At 36.2% G+C, this 17,140-nt stretch overlaps 1 protein-coding gene across 1 annotated transcript; it reads right to left on the bottom strand.

Moving 5' to 3' along the window:
* Positions 1-2,145: 2,145 nt before the first annotated feature.
* Positions 2,146-16,459, bottom strand: LGSN (lengsin, lens protein with glutamine synthetase domain; the record flags this gene model as incomplete). Its single annotated transcript, XM_083858271.1, has 3 exons — positions 2,146-3,345; positions 4,996-5,174; positions 15,379-16,459. 3 exons carry the CDS (start codon positions 16,457-16,459, stop codon positions 2,146-2,148), a joined length of 2,460 nt encoding a protein of 819 aa, XP_083714397.1.
* Between the last annotated feature and the right edge of the window lie 681 nt (positions 16,460-17,140).

The following is a 17,140-nucleotide window of genomic DNA, read 5'->3' as shown; positions in this document are numbered from 1 at the left end:
TTGCTATAACCGTTTATAACTTGTAGAACATCAGTTCTAGACACTTGAGGTTTTTTTGTTTTATAAATTATGGCTTTCTGTCAATCTAGTCAGATAGTTGGACATATACAGCAAGAGGTTTAGGTAAGATGTTATTTTGTCAATGTTGTGATAAGAAAAGATATGGATAATATATGTAATATATATAATAAACTTCAGGTTTATTTAATTCAGTCATAGAAGTCCATTATATATTCTTTTTAAAAGTGAATGTATACAGTGGCAGATAATTATAAATTCAAGACAAATGAAAAAAATGTCTTATAAACCCACACCAACAAATAGCTATTAATCTGTGTGACTGCTGGGACTAAAATATTAAGTAGGGTAAGTAAGCTCTGTGAGCAAGGGAATAATTTTTATGTGTGTCTTCTGCCAAGAGCTTGTGAAAATGATAAGTAACCAGAAAGAGAAGAGAGAAGATAGATTTCCAGAGCCCCTGAAGAAGTACTTGAGCCGCAAAAGAGAAGAATTTTTTTCAGAATGGGAAGTTCTGCTTAAATGTAAGGCTAGACCTGGCCAATGCAAATTAGGCTGTAGCAAAGAAAAATAGTCCCCTATATGCCCTAAAATTGGGCATTCAAAAATGTATCATGTGAATAAGAGAGAGAATCAAAATCTACCCACCAATCACAGACTGAGACAAGGGAATTCATCTTGTTTCTTTGGATTATTTATTTCTCTTGCTACCCGAGTATAAAATGAATTCTTTGGAATCACACAAAAAGCTTTAGCATACCAGGTGCTACCTTTCAAGTACAATACTTGGTAGGGGAAGAATGGAAGATCCATCAATAGGCAAGTAGCACATTCCTGTTGACACCTTCCTAATCCTTTGTGTTGACAGAGGCATTGACTGAATCTCCACTGATGACTAAACCCTTTCACTCACAAATTCCTACACATAGATCAAAATATTGTGACAAGATAAAGAACACCAGAAATCACTGTTAATGAAGAGGTGGTGTAGGAAAAAATGTTTTCTTTAATGATAAAGGATGACAGCAGCAACAAGAACAAAGAGCAAACCTAAACCCCCACCTCTTGCTATTCCTAAAAAATTATTTTTGTTTACACCAGCTGCCATTTCTAATTTTAGAATTGGGTCTTTTGTCCTTCTATTTTAACCATGATTTTTTAGTCTCTGAATTTGCATCTTTACTCCTTCTTCCTGGTTTCAACCTACTCTTTCTGCTCCCCTGCTCTCAGTTATCTTATGCATGCTGGATAAAATCAAGTTCTCCAAAAAAAGCACAGTTTAAGCTTTAAGTTCTCTGGCTTTTTTGCCCCTCTTTTCCTCATTTCCATTTAAATCTGAATCAACCCATTAACCATCAAAACAGATATAAAGCTAGATAATTTTTATTGCACAGTGGCCTGACCCTACTGCCTTTCTATGAATTATTCCCTCTTCATGTCACCATTTGATTTCTTTCTGTATCTTTATTAACTATAATTCTTGAAAACTCCATTCAGCAGTAGAATTCATGATGTATAGATCATTATATAATCCATCCTGTCTTTTTTATTTATGCCCATTAGGATACTGCTTCCTGCCTCTCAGGTTTTACAGCCTCAGTCCTTTGCCCCTCTCTCTACAATGTTCATTGTTCTAGCTTATGTTTTAAATTCAAACTCATATTCTTTTGGTTTAGAAACCCATCAGTTACTGAATAGGCTGGAACAAATCCCATAACCATGGTGAACATGAAATTCTCTGCCTTCCTCAGTTCTAAACCCCACCCCTTCTCACTGTCCCCACCACTCTTACTTTTCTGCATGTTACACAGTTCAGTTACACAGTTCTGTTACAGTTGTGTAGTTCCTCTTCTCCATTTCACCTTCTCTTTTCTTCTTCTCAGCAGCAGGTCTGCCCAAAAAACTCCACCTGTTTTTTAAAACCCTGTTAATTTTATTTCATTATTGTATCAGCTTTGTGCTGCCATGAATGTACATGGACAATTAAGTGTAATTACCATGTACTATACAAAAGAGGAGGGAAAATCCTAAAGCATTAAAACATTTTTAAATATATGTACTAATTTCAAGAACCTTAGCCACTCACTGTATGCATTTACACAGCACCACTACAGAAGAGTGTTTCTTCTAAATAAAATATCCCAGGCATTTATTCCTTTCACTATCCATTTCTTCAGTTTCTAACTCATAATGTTTCATGGCGACAAAGTATCGGATGAAAGCTTCACCTAATGCTTCCTTAATGCATGAATCTTCCTCAAGTGCAACCAGAGCATCTTCTAGTTTCAGAGGGATTGACGAATGTTTCAGATCACTGGTGTGATTTTCTTCTTCAAGCATATCATCATAGCTGAGTCCTCTCTTTATTCCATCTAGACCTGCAGCAATAGTAGCAGCAAGGACGAGGTATGGGTTTGCTGCAGCAGAACTTAATTTATTCTCTAGGTAAGTGCCTTTCCCACCATGACATTTGACATTAAAGGCACAGCTGTTATCATTGTATGCCCATCTTGCATTCACAGTCTCTTTTGATTCTTTACTATATTTGGAGTAAGGCTTGCGGCAGTTGGTGGTAGGAGCCATCAAGCAGCTGATAGCTGCTGTGTGTGCCAAGAGACCTGACAGCCAATTTTTGCCAACCTCTGAGAGCTCTTCAACTCCATAACCGGCAGAAAACAAATTCTTCTGGCCATTCAGATCCCACAGACTGTGTGATAGAGCCCCTGAATTGTAGAATCCTGACTCTGAGAAAAAGCTGGCCACGTAGTTATACTTCTTAGCCACCTCTTTCAGGCCTGTTCTAAACGTGAAGGCACTGTCAGCTGCATCGAGGCCAAATGCTGGATGAAAAGTGATCTCCATTTGCCCAGGCCCAGTGGAAGAAGAAAAGCTTTCAATGTTGGCACCCGCATAATACATTCCTTCAATGAGCTCCTGAATGAAAGTCTGGTCATGGTTATTTAGTATTGTGGCTGCAGGAAAGGATATTGTCTTTGAATTTACAACCTCAGTAATGCCATAAATACAAAATTCATAAGTGAAAGCAGAGTGCAAAGAAAAGCCATTGTCCTGGAGCTGGCTCAGCTGTTTCTTGGCAATGTGCCTTGGGGAGGTCATTAGAGGGGTTCCCAGCACAGTGAAGGAGTCACATATCACTCTTGCAGTCTGCTCAGTCCAGGGTAGTATTCGAAACGTTGATAAATCAGGGTTCAGAATTATGTCACAATTGAAATTGGTTGCATTTATGTAATCAAATTCATTATCCTTAGGATTCAGCGTCAGTTCAAGGTAACTTCTGGGCATGGCAATACCATGAATTGCTTTTTCCTAAACACAGAGCAGAACGACATATTACCAAACCAGAAAAGAGTTCAACGATATTTTTATGTATATAAAAGACATAAAATTCAGATTCTCAGGTAGAACAATGATATTTTCATAAAAGAACACTAAAATGCAATGATCACTGATGTGAAGGGTAAGAACCAATTACTGTGTCTTTATAAAGCAGGACAACTTTCTGCAAGATTGGTATGAAAACTATGACATCAATGACAATTTTTTAAATTTCCATAAAGGACAAAAAAATTGTTCAACACTTTTCTTGCATCATGTTTTTATAATTATGGGTATCACCAGTTAGGTCCACACTTTGTAAGTCAGACTTTTATCTATAGTTAGTCTATTTAACTTCCATACACTCTGACCATTTTGTTCACATAGACCCAAGTGACCACACAAGACTCATATCAATTCAATTCAGGCTGTTACTTTTCTTTAAATACTGTTTTTAGATGCAGAATTTAACAGAAAAATCTCACTGTCTAGACTTGAAAAGTTTGGGAAAAATGCAGGGAAGCTCTACCACGTGAGAAAAATATCATAATTATACTTTCTTCTTCATTTGAACAGAAAGCTTCAACTGATGAAAATGAAATGCAGGTAAGACCCCAAAGAAGAATTGTCTACCTTCAATCAAGCACCTTTAAAACTTACTTTATGATCAAACATTTTTCTGATGAAAGGTGGAATTAGGCCAAGTTCTATCAAGTGGATTTTGGCTCATGTTTACATCTTACCTTTATTCTACTAAGGGAAAAAATTGCCATTTTTGTGAGCAGAGGAGACAGAAAAAAAAAAAAAAAAAAAAAAAAAAAAAAAAAAAAAAAAAAAAAAGGACAAGCTCAGAGCTGAAAATAGTCAATTTTGCATAGCCAGAGGGAAACCGCATGTGGTAGCTTCTCTTAATATGACTGACTGACTGAATGAATCTATTAATGAATGAATGAAATCTGTCTTTTAAGCAGGTGGCAGTCAACAGTATCAATGTGTGACATCCATAACCAAAACTGCACACTCTGGTGCACTCTGCTCCAAGACATCCAAGCTATCCATTTGGTGCTGAAAAAGGTGTCAAAGGTAACTACCCCACAGCAGTACCACTCTCTCCTGGAATGCTGCTACCTAACATATCCTACTTCCTAATTTGATTTTTATTTCCTGAATCATTACTATGGCAAATATTGCTGTTAAATCATCATGCAACTCAGTGACATTTTCCTATCTTGTTGATAATTATGAAATTTCTCTTAACTAAAATCATATTATTTAGGTCATTTTATTTCTTTCAATGTTTACTCCTTTCCTTTTTTTTTTTTTTTGCCATTTAAAGATGTTCAGAAAACTAAAAATTTTATAATGTGTTGAATCTGAAAAGATATTTCTGAGCAAAGAGGTTATTACAACTTCAAAGAACCAAAATTATTAGCCTCATCTAATTAGATTACTATTTGGAGGAAAAGAGGAATAAATGATTGCAATGATGAAAGAAATTTGGATCCTTTGGGAACATGAGCAAGGGGAAGGACCAAATCATTTGTTCTAAGCTGGAGTTGCTGCCTGCAATACAAAAAAATATAATTTAAGGATGGGAGCATGAAAACACATAAAAGTACAATTAGAAACAAAAAAACTTACTTGAAAAAATCGAGAAGGAACATTCTTTGATCTTGACACACCATGAAGGTCTATTGATTCAAATCTGACAAACTGCACGTTGTCCCTGGCCATCTGCTGCTTAATAAATTCAATATGAGAGAACAGGTAAAGGAGAGTTGGGTTTCCGAGGCCGTTTACATCAGGGTCTCTGCTGAATGCTAGAAGTGAGAGGAATGTTCACGTCAAACAAAATAATGAATGCTGGAATAAGGCTGTTCTCCTAAAAAATGTAATACAGGAAATTGTGGCATAAGGTGCAAAAACAGAAATGAGAAAAAGATATGGATCATGAAAGAGTTTTGCAAATGAACACACATTTTTCCCCTGACATCCTGTATAAAATTCCTTAATTTTTGGAATGGTCTGTAATTTAAACTTTTTTCAAGTTAAGAAGAGAGCACATGGTAAAACCAGGAATTTATGAGATTTGTTGAGGATTTTTAGGAGGAAAACCAGTAACAGGACACCTATTTCCCACTGAAAAGTGACAGAATACCAGTGCTGTTTCTTCAATGACTTTGTAAAGTGCATTGATACCAAAACAAAATAAAAAGGGCACTTGTGTTCTACTAAACCTTTCTTGAGGCCTCTAGAGGAGGATCACTGCCTTCTCCAGCACAGGCACTGACTTTTAAGGGAAGTTGATGCATTTATGCATTTTCTGTTACGGAGTCATCATCTGTATTGCAGAAGCTGTAGGGCTGTATAAACTTTTTGACATGAAGGCAATAAATACCTCAATATAACTTCCATAATGGAGCAGAGAGATGGGCACAATGCTTCCTTTCACCAACCTCAATTTCCCAGCCTGCTTTTGTTTTGAGTATCTATGTATTGTTTTTATCCAAGTTAAATTACATAAGGTGTTAACTTCCACTTAGTACAATAAGCTAAAACAACCAAGAGTAAAATTTTATATTAACAGGCAAAAAATTCGGAAAAATGTATTTCTTTTCACATTTCTGGGAGAAAAGTCCTCCATTCTTCCTGAGGATGCATGCAGATTAATTTTTGCAGGTGTTTCAAATCCAGAGTGGAAGATCACCAGCAGCAATCATTCACCACCAACCTTCAAGCAGAAGTTTAAAGCTTCATGCTGAGACACTCTGGAGGTTGGTGGGAGCAATCCTAATCTCTCCAGTAGCAAATTACCCAAACTAGAGCAGATCTCCTCTAGCAGTAGCCAGCAGGCACAAACACAGCTCTTTTGGCCTCTCCTTTGGGGCAAGTAGGACTGCCAGTTGAAAAGCTATAAAGAGGGCTCACCAGCTGGCCCAGCGCAAGGCTGTCAGATTATTTCCTGAGGAAGCTACAAATTCATCTGTAGTTATAGACTTCTTAGAATCTTTGAGTATTACTGGAGCATCCTACAGCTTAGATGGCAAGGAGGATAACTTAGGTCAGTCAGGTAAGAAAAAGTTAAGTAATAGCAATGTTGCATGAGGAATGGCAGCTGAAAACACAGAACAAAATTTAAGTAAATGGGAGAACAGAGTAAAAATTGAATAGAAAGAAAATTATTTTGTCCCATTCACTTCTCCTAATGACATCTTTCTCTTTGGTCTGCTTCAGCTCTAAGTTTCTTATAGAAAGAGCTTTTTCTGTTCCCAATGTCTTCTAGAAACACTGGGGCAATAATGCCCTTTAAAAGATGAGTGTTAAATAAGGAAGTCCTGTTTAAATGTTTTGTGTGACACTCACTCTGTTACAGATGCTGCCAAAACACCAGAACCAGTGGGGAGAACTGGCCTTGTCGTGCCTATGCCACCAGGTGAGTTATTTGAATACCACTTCAATCATCCTGTAATGTTGTTTTACAACATATGAGTTTACTGGCATTTACCAGATTTGACTTTTTTATGAACATGACCAATACTAAGAAGTTTATTAACAGGTATAAACTGTGGCTGTTCAACAGATTAACAGAACTTTAAAAGATTCTGAAAATCTTCCTAAAGTTTTTATCAAAAGAAGTTTTTTTAACTCTACAGAAAGAAATCTGAGTCTTTTACCTTTAAGGCAGTGCTCGGTGCTTTATTTTATACATGTTTCATTTCCTTGGCAAATGGTAAACACCTCCTGCCAACCTCCTGTCACACTGAAATTTTTTATGTCTTTGTATTGTTCAAAATAAGGCTTGGCTGACAACCCTTGACATCAGTCAACTTTTGATGTAAATTTTGGAAGAATTTCTTAAAATGTCCTGAAATACTGTTTGTTAAATTTTCATCTACTGAACAAATATTTTTCAGGCAAAAATAAATAAATCATGGAAAAAAGCAACTTTAATTCTGATCCAATTAATTCTTTAAAACAAAATTCCTGAGATATATAGATTATATAAAGCAGCAACTAAGAAAACCACAAATGTTATGTGCATTCATATTATTGATGCATAAATTAACTTTAAAAATATAGCTACAAATATATTTAATTTAGACATCTGCCAATGGCAGGTAATTTTCCATATTTTATATATGTCTTTGAGCTAAAGTTATTTGAATAAACACATAAGTCCATTATGTGAACAAACATTAACAGAAAATTAATAAACATAAACTGTTTCAAAAGAACATTAGAAAGCAAAAAATAATAACTAAAGAAGCAAGAATTTGTCTCCTCCAGTTAGACTTTTATGATCAAAGATACATCTTTTTAAATTATGAGATTAAATTGTACATATTGGTTTAGAATTAGCCTAGAATTAATCTATATATGAGGGTAGACACCCTGCTAGTCAGAAGACACTTTTTAATCTACAAGAGCCTTTTTCCAAAATCTTTTAAAATCAATAGAAACAGTCAAGAAGCCTTCACATACTTTTTAAAGTTCATCTTTTATATCATTTGCAGATTAGCTTTCTCATTGAAATAATGCTTCTGTAAATTTTAAAATACATAAAAATGTCACCTCTGGTTGATTTTAGAATTTTGAGAGAGGATTTGTTTCTTAAGGAATATTTAGTGAGTAACTACTAACTGCTCACTTTTCTACTGCATAGGACCTAAAATATATTTTCTTGGTTGCCACTATATAAATCACTGTCAAACTACATCCATGATGCCAATAATTATTAAAGTTTGGAAAGGTATTGTAGGGAACAGAGTACTCTGTCTTTACTCTGTTCATATCATCATTATATAAAGCATTAGTAACTAGAGGTAAAGTAGATAATAATTATCTGACAGGCCTAGCTGATTTAGAATCACAGTCTAAAAGTTGTACATTCTTCTAAGAGAGGATTCTGTTCAAGAGCATAACTTTTTCTCTCAGTTTCTGGGTGTCTGGAAATAAGGGCATCTTCCTTTTCATTTCCTTAAAGAAACATGTAAGTTCGATGAGATGCTCAGATTTTTGTTTAGATTTTCATTTTAAAAACCAAATAAAAATCCAGACTGGCCATCTTTCTTTAAGCAGATCATTAAATATCTACATCAGTCTGGCAGGACACAGAAAAGAATCTAATATTTGTTTGTCTATGGTTCTGTTTGCATTTCCCATTTAACTAGCCATTGAGAAACAATTGGTAATATTCCTGTTTCTACTGTAATTAGTACAAAATATCTCCAAATACAAACTATCTTCACGTATTTAAAACCTATTAATTGCACAAAACTAAAAATATTACCAATAATAGTAAAAATACTATTATTGTTACTCTTGTTATTTATAGCAGAAGAGTGGTGCCATTCTTAGATTTTTAATATTGAAATAATCCAAATTGCTAAATCCAGCCTGGGCAAATAATTGGTATCAGCTTTCCCTTCTCAGCAACAGAAAAGTGCCAAAACAGAAGAAAGTGCATGTCCCAGATCAATCTTTCGTTTTCAACTTGTTTAAGGCACCCTTTCCCATGGTCTCTTATTAAACCACATTGCAACTAAATTAAGCAGTTTCTCAGTTCTAGAAGAGGTTACTATGTTAGAAATCAAACGCAAGATGCTCTGAAGATCTATTTTGACCCTCTTTACAAAAACAGATACCTTGTGTTGATGTTATCCACTAGCAATGAGTCCCACAGGGTATATCACTCAATTACACTCTTCTAAATCCTGCGAAAATTCCTATACAGAGCCAGTTTAAACATATCTGTTCTTCCTTGCAATACTCTGGTGTGTATATTTAAGAACAGCCAGTTTACAGATTTTGCACAGCATGTTGTTTACTGTTCTCAATTTTGCCTTCAAACATTAACTGCCTTTATTTCTCAAACCTTATATGACAGCTTTTTCTATAGTTGATATAATTCTTATTGCTACTTTTCTATTCACATCTGGTTTTTTGACATGATAAGTAGACATGAGTTGCATTTGAATGCTCTATTGATGTGAATAATGATCAGAGGCATCCTTGGTTGAAAAAATATGCAATTTCTATTTCTTTCTCACCTAAAAAAAGTTTCACGAAAACTGTTTACTGATTTCATTTCTGCAGTAAAGTGCATAAAAAGTTGTTTCTTACCTTGTATTTTATTCACCCATAATACTCTTAACAGGGGAATGAATATGTAAGCATACTAGAAAATCGCGAAGGATGGGAGATAGTAAAAATATTTGCCTGATCTGTTTGACAATGAAATTTCAATTCTTTTTTTTCATTCATTTCTTTGTCTCATGACAGTCTGCTTTCTTTTTTAAACTTAATTGCAAAGCAGACTTTTTACAGGCATGACCATGAAGCTGAGAAACTCAGCTTTTTTTTGAGTTCTATAGCTAATTTAGAGACTGACATATAGCTTCAATCAGCCATGAATTATTCTTTCCAAAGTGTATGACAACATGACACAGCTTTTCAGAGAAGATATATCTTCAAGAGTTAAATGCAAAGTTTATTTTATTGGTCAATAAATGAAAGATAAAATAAATAACCAGTATTTTTGTACATTCCAGGATATTTTATAAAAATGGCTCCAACACAGTTGTGTACAAAATTTAGAGGAATTGAAAACAAAATGTGAAACTATCTGAAAGAAATTTAATTTGTCTAATACCCAATGCAATTACCTAACTGATAATCCTAAATAAGATGAAACTACATTGTCCTATCTTTCTTCAAAATCAAACAGAAAATTGAGATTTATGGAAAAAACCACTGAGTAAAATTGAGTGAACCAAGGCTTACACTGTTCCAAACTGGGAAGTCCCTTCTGGTCTAAAAATATTTATCCTAATATAAAAAAAAAAATCAAGATAATCATAGAACAGTTTGTGTTGAAAGAAACCTTAGAGATCATCTAGTTCCAGTGCCTGTGCCATGAGGAAGGACACCTTCCACTAGACCAGGTTGTTCAAATCTCCATCCGAGCTGGCCTTGAACACTTCCAGAATGAGAGGGAGCACTACATTTAATGGGAATCAAGGTTAATTAGGGAAGAGACTTTGTACAGTATTGAAGGTAAGGACTAAACTTCTCATGAATATGTTGTAGAAGGAGAGGCAGATGCCAAATGTAACAAGCAGAGAATGCATTTTCCTTACATTAGGTCCAATCTAACAATTTTTGCAACCTTGAGCTATTACTGTAAAGAAAGAAGCATCTCCAGTTGATGGGAAGAATTAGTCTGAATACATGTCTTTCTCACACAAACTCATGAGATGACTAGCTTACAACAAATACCAGAGACAGATGAGTTGAATCTCAGCTGGAAGAGGACAAAATAGATCAGAAAGGCTGGATGGAAGTTCTATCTAAGTATTTTTCTTTTATATAGATTAAGAGGAAAAATGGGAAATCATAGAGTCACAGAGGAGGAAGATTTCAGCTGTTAGTATGGAAGAGAAAGGACTAAAGAGTTTTTGGTTGCTTTGGTTTGTTCTTAGAGTTTGTTAGGTTTAAAAAAAAAAAGGTGAATTGCAGTCGATAGCTTAGTTCAGAAAGAAAAAGACAAAAAATATGACTTTTATTTCACAGAAAATAAGGACAACCAAGAGGGTTTAGAAAGGAGCTGAGCTTCAGCCCTGTTATGCTACAACTCAGTTCAAAACATAGAAAAATAGAGAAAAATGTTGTTGAACCACAGATAAGGCATGAGGAAAGAACATGAAGGAACAGTATGTCTCTGGTTCTCCACCTTAGGAAGAAGAAGGTGCAAGGATGGCACAGATTGTGTAAAATACAAAGTGGAAAATGGTACTAAGTGAAAAAACTAAGTCCCAAAGTAAGACATTGTTATGCTGTGGGAATTACATCAGAAGCAGTGACTATGGAGTGACCACTTATATCTCCTGATTGTCCACTTACAGCTCCCAAAGGGTCTCCATTTCTATTTCCTTGTGACTAGATTTACTGAGCAGAATCTGTAGGGGCAGACATGCCTCCTCCAGGTCAGAGGACAGAGGACAGTGAAACCACATGGGGAGCTGAAATTTGGTCCAGAGTGTGTGAGCCAATTTTTGTATGTCGATGGAGAGAAAAGCCTAGGCTATTTCTTTGCTGAAGGATTCATGATTCTGCCCCTAAATATTAGGTAACATCATTTGTTAGTATCTTATTATTAAAAATGAGGGCTTTGAACTAGTCAAGAGTAAGAACATGAGGTTAATATTGTAGTAGAAAACAAGATTTCTTGTAGGATTGATGAAATCCACCTTTAAGTATGAAATACAGCCTGCTAGTGTCTTCTTGGTATTTTTTTCTTTAATAAGCCAAGTTAAAGGAAGTTAGTGTTTGGGATCAGCATGTGATTCTTGAAGCATTCAGACTTTCTTGTGTGCTTGAAATGTCAACAGTCACTGGGTAGCCACTGGTGCCTGCAGCCATAGCTGAAACATATTTTCTTTCTTCAGAAAATTTCCTCTCTCTCAAACAGTTCCTGGTCATATTTACATGGCCATATACTTGATATATACTGAAGAATGAGTCCTGTTGAGAGGACCTGCTTCTGGAGCTGTTCTGGATGTCCAGCTCTGCATTCTGCACTGAGCAGATTTTAAAACTTTTTTTCCTGGTTACAGACCAAGACATGCAAAGCAAATTTAAAGCCTCGGGTGACAGACTTATTCCAGTGCTTTGCTCACCCACAGCTACCTGGAGGTACTTTCCTGAGGTCCAGAAGAGGATTTCTCCTCAGCCTGTGTGATACCACTAGGCTCAGCTGGTCCTTCTGCCCGCAGGAAGTGCGTGTGGCTGCTGAGGCCACCTGCAGCCCCTGGCTCTGGGACATCCCCCACATTCCCCAGTGTCAGAGGGGATGATACACCAAGACTCTGGGGCATTATATCTTGGGGGGCTTCACATTGCTTGAATAAGGTAATTTCCTTTGGCCTCCTCTCTGGCTGCTATAGTATTAATATTCTAACTTAGTAGTATGCAGAGCAGCAGGTGGTAAGATTTCAGTTCAGAGAGGTCAATATACACCTACCTTACATGTTATATACCCTATACATATAGCACATGCATGAACTCATCCTGTGTGCACATACATACTATGAATGGTTATTTAATACTACATATATTCTTTACTGTTATTCTTTACTGTTTGGAATCATGCCTCTTTGTCTCCCAAGAATGCAGACATTGAAGAGCTTAAGAAACACCTGGTAATTGATGACTACATACCAACTTGCAGAAATGCAAATCATTATCAGATATAGACACTTTGGAAAATAAAATTCCCAAATTCAGGTTAGTGCTGTCAGTATATTCGCCTAATTAGCTGCATGTGTTAGTTTCTATCTTTCCATGGAAAAGTGCTTTAGATTGAGTTTTAGCTTTAGCTTTAGCTTCAGCTCCAGCTCCAGTTCCAGTTTCTCTGACATTGTTCAAGTAACATTTTTCTTACTAACCCAAATATCTGACGTCTGCCTCTTTTCCATCATTTTTTTCCCATGCCCAAGCACTTCTTTTATAAAAGATCTGACAAGAAATGGACAAAATGCACATGCAGTAATATTTCCACATTGTCCAATCAGAATTTTGGAAAAAATATATGGATTTATAATTTTAGAGAGATGTTAGCCATGTAACTAACATGACTGTATATAAATCTGCCAATGTATTCTGAATCACTGATGCTCAGCTACATGTTTTAACCTTTCTATTGCTGATCTCTAGAGATTGTCCCTTAACTGTGTATTTTTAAAATAATAAAGTATATTCCTGTTTTGGCCATATCTCAACACTGAGTGGATCTGAATATATAACCTCTTGGAATTTTTCCAAACATTTTGGATGAAGTCTGATTTGAGCAAGTTCAAATATTTGAAATCTTTCAAATTATTGGAGATTTTATTTCAGATCAATTCAGTGTCAAGATATCTTTAGATCCAAGACTTCAGGCACTTTGGTAACTGAAATATTTAACGTAATATTTTAGTCAAAAAGATGAAAATATTTAGGACTTGATCTTATCAATCAATAAATTACAATGGGCAGCAATAAAATACTGTTTACCCAAAGGCTCATTAAACAGTGCAGAATTTTATCTAAAACTTTCTTTTCTTCAGTTCAGTTACTGAATGTATTCAATGAAAATTAAATTTTGAACACATTCAGCTCTTATTAAGTAGAAACTATTTCTGTGCATTCCATTTACTAGTTGAAATGCACAGTGAGTCCTACAAATTGTTTGGTCAAAGCTAAATGGAATCCAAACCTCATGAGAATCCAAAATATTTGATATTGAATACTTTTCTGATGAGACAAAACAGTTTTCTCCCAGTTCCCCTCATAGTTCTCATCTGTAGGTCTCTTGCAGTTGTTGCTACCACCAGTCATACAGGGCAGGATTAATCCAGGTAAATTTAGGCATCTCTGAGTTAGACAAATGACCTAAACTAATTACCACAGGACTTCTTCCCCAATGAGTGAAAATATACACCCACCTTCAGAGATCAATCTTTCATCCACCTCTAATACCTCTTTGAAGACAGAATGCCTGTCTTTACTGACGAGGTAATAAGGTTGGAATAGCTACTTCATGTTGAGTGGTTACAACTGGGTTGAAATCTCCCTGTGGAATCTACAATTAATCTCATCAGTTCTCTCTGCCTTGTAAGTGGTGTTATGACTAAGAATAATTAGTCCTATGTTTTAAAATATACTTGCTGCTTTTGCAGACAATGAGAACACAGTAGTGTCAAAATTTTGATAATGAATTTTGCTAGCCTTTATCGGGTGAAAAACAATGTAGTCTGGAAAGGGAACAGCATCAAGCATAGGCTTGGCAATAATCCTCTAAACTTTTTATTCTAATAGACTTGAATAGAGAGTGGTTCAAGAGTGAAGTATCTTTTCAAAGCTTTTTATTTCTCATGGAATGTCTTGAGTAAACCCTCATACTGTTGTTCATGAATATCTTTTTCAGACTTGTTCAAACTGGATAATACAAAATGTCTACCAAGAAATCCATCAGCAGCTAACAACAATTGACATATTCAAATTGTCTCTTTTCAGAGTATCTAAAGGAGGGTTTCTATCCATCTGTCAGGAGACTTGAAAAAAGCAGGATAAATTAATATTACTGTAAACATTTAATTGTTTTTATTATATTTTGTTATGTAGTTAATGATGGATAAAGTATTTTATCAATGAAGATATTCATATATCTCGTATCAGTCAGATAAGTCAAAAGGAAAGATGTCTGTCCTGGAAAACTGATAATGTGATCTCAGACTGATGCTTATGGAAATGTAATAATCTCATATTCATACAACTGACAAACTGGTGTTTTTGTGCTTCCTGGAAACAGAACAACAAACTGCTCAAACTCATTACATTATCACAGCTAATAATAGTTTCCAGTTTGTTGATCCAGCTAGCCCAGAACCTTTTACAAAGAAATCACAGCCTATTAGTAGCAATTAATTGTCTCTATAAACACTTCCAAAATGGACTTATTGAACAGCATGAAAATAAGTTCAAGTTCTCTCTGCCTCATTTGCTTTTCTTCCCCTATAATTTATGAGATGTTTTTGCATTCCAGTCCTCTCACAAGACAAATAATTGAAAACATCATCCCTACATGGGAGCAATTTCTACTGCTAGAAATGTTTAAAAAAAGAGGAAATTTTAAGAAGCGCAGATGCCACCAGAGCTTTGCAGTATCCAGCAGAATTTTGGGAAATGTTGCCTGCATTCAGTTTAAATGAGGAAATATTTCAGTTTTAGTGAAAAAGACATGACCACTTGTGCGTGGAAGGTTTTGGCAGGCAGTTGGGCTTTATAAATGCCTTGCTTTAAAAAAAAAAAAAAGCAGCATAGATGTAGAGCACAATATCCAATCCATCCTGATCACACAGAAACCACAGGTGTCAACTCTCTCATGCACTAGCTCTGACTTAAGTTTGCAGCTTAGCAAAACACCACAAAACAACAGGAGCATTTTCTTTAAGAGGAGAGCAGGTGATGTTTAAGCATCCTTACCGTCGAAGCCTGTGGAGGAGTCAAACTGAACCTCAGGAGCTGTGCTTTCTGCAGGTGTAGGAGCTGCTGGTAGTCCCAGAATAAGGTGATCCACATTGCTGCCCACTGGTTGCTGCTGGTCAGAGCCAGCAGAGCTGAGGACCAGGACGGTTTTGCTCTGCTGCCCCATTCCCTCCTTGTGGAAGCTGAGATACTTTTGTTTTTCCTCTCCAAAATGGGGACTAAAGGTCTCAAAGGGCCGGCCCTGCTTGTCAGCTGCTTTCTCCTGGGGTTTCAAATTTTTCGGAGCAAAAGTGCCACCTGCCTTGCCATAGAAACTGGGCCCATGAGAAGGCAGATGACCTTCACTCAGCAGGTTTTTCAACTCTTGTAGACTTCGTTTAGAAATGCCAGGTGCCCCCTTGAAGGACTCGGCAGTACGGCTCCCTGGCATGGATGCAGCACTTCCCAGGGAGCCCATCTTTGTCACATGAAACTTGACAACTTTTTCCTCCATCCCACTCCATTCTTTTGGCTTACCCCTTGCCTGCTCACTGTCCTTCTCCCTCTGCAGTGCCTCCGTGCAGCCACCCTTCTCTGCACCCCTCACAGGCTGCACACTTGTAGGCAGCTTCATCTGAGCTGCTGTATCTGTTTCCTCGTGCATTTTTCCTAATATTCTTTTTCCAGTATCAGCATATTCCTGAGTCTCTCGTGTTTCTCCACAACTGTGTTCTTTACCATTGCTGCCAGAATTGGAACTGTCGTGACCTCCTCTGTCCATTTGTACTGGAGGAAAGGCAGTGGGGTTTTGGAGAGACTGCTCTGATGGCAGTTCTGAGCAACCAGTGGTTCCTTTAAGGAGACAAGGATCTGGGATTTTTGAAGTGTGGGACAGCTCCATCTTCTCATTTTCTAAAGGAGGAACATATTTTGTAGGACCTTTGATTCCCTTTTTCTTTCTGAAACCACATATATTGTTGCCATCAACTTCATCATTGTCACTTTCAGATGTGTTCTGTAACCAGCAATAAAATATACAACCAAACAACATGCATGAATGACACAGAACATGGCAATGGAGCACCAACACCTGGTGCATTTACCTTGTAGTACTTCCACTACTTCTTGATGATGGAAGTATCTGTGAACATTTATTTTGATTTTTAAAATATCTCACAGAATTATTTTTCTTATATTTTAGAACAAAATTGGAGACAATACCTTCATAATACTGCTCTTAGGCAGATTTAGTAGATTATAATATAAAACACAGTACATTGTGTGACATCATTTGCCAAACATATGTCCGTTAAAGTTGAAAAAATGTATTTTAGTACTTACAATTAAATATATTCCTGGTCATATTAAAAGCGTTTGTATTTATAAAGGAAATTTCTTGCCCTGAAACACAGAACACTGGCAATTCTTATGAGTGTGAGGATTGAAACCTGAAAATAAGCAACTTTTGAATTTATTTCAGAACCTAATTTGGACAAATAACTGAACTTTCAGAAGAGTATTCAAAAGGAAAAACTCATATTTGGATGTTTAAACAGAAAAGAACCTAATGTTTACCTTTATATATGACACTTATATAGTTTATATTGTAGTGGTGGGAGCAGATTTTAAAATGAATATAAACCTGTGGAAAAAGTGCACAAAGGAGCTACAAAAATTAATGTGCTTGCATATCCCCAAATATATCAAGTGTCTGGATCACCATTGCTCCTAAGCATCCTGATCCTACCTCAATTAATTTGATGATGACAGGGAAAGGGAT

Source organism: Zosterops lateralis (assembly GCF_965231275.1).
Source record: "Zosterops lateralis genome assembly, chromosome: 3".
Classification (NCBI taxonomy): Eukaryota; Metazoa; Chordata; class Aves; order Passeriformes; family Zosteropidae; genus Zosterops; species Zosterops lateralis.
This window is presented reverse-complemented; position numbering and strand designations above follow the sequence as displayed.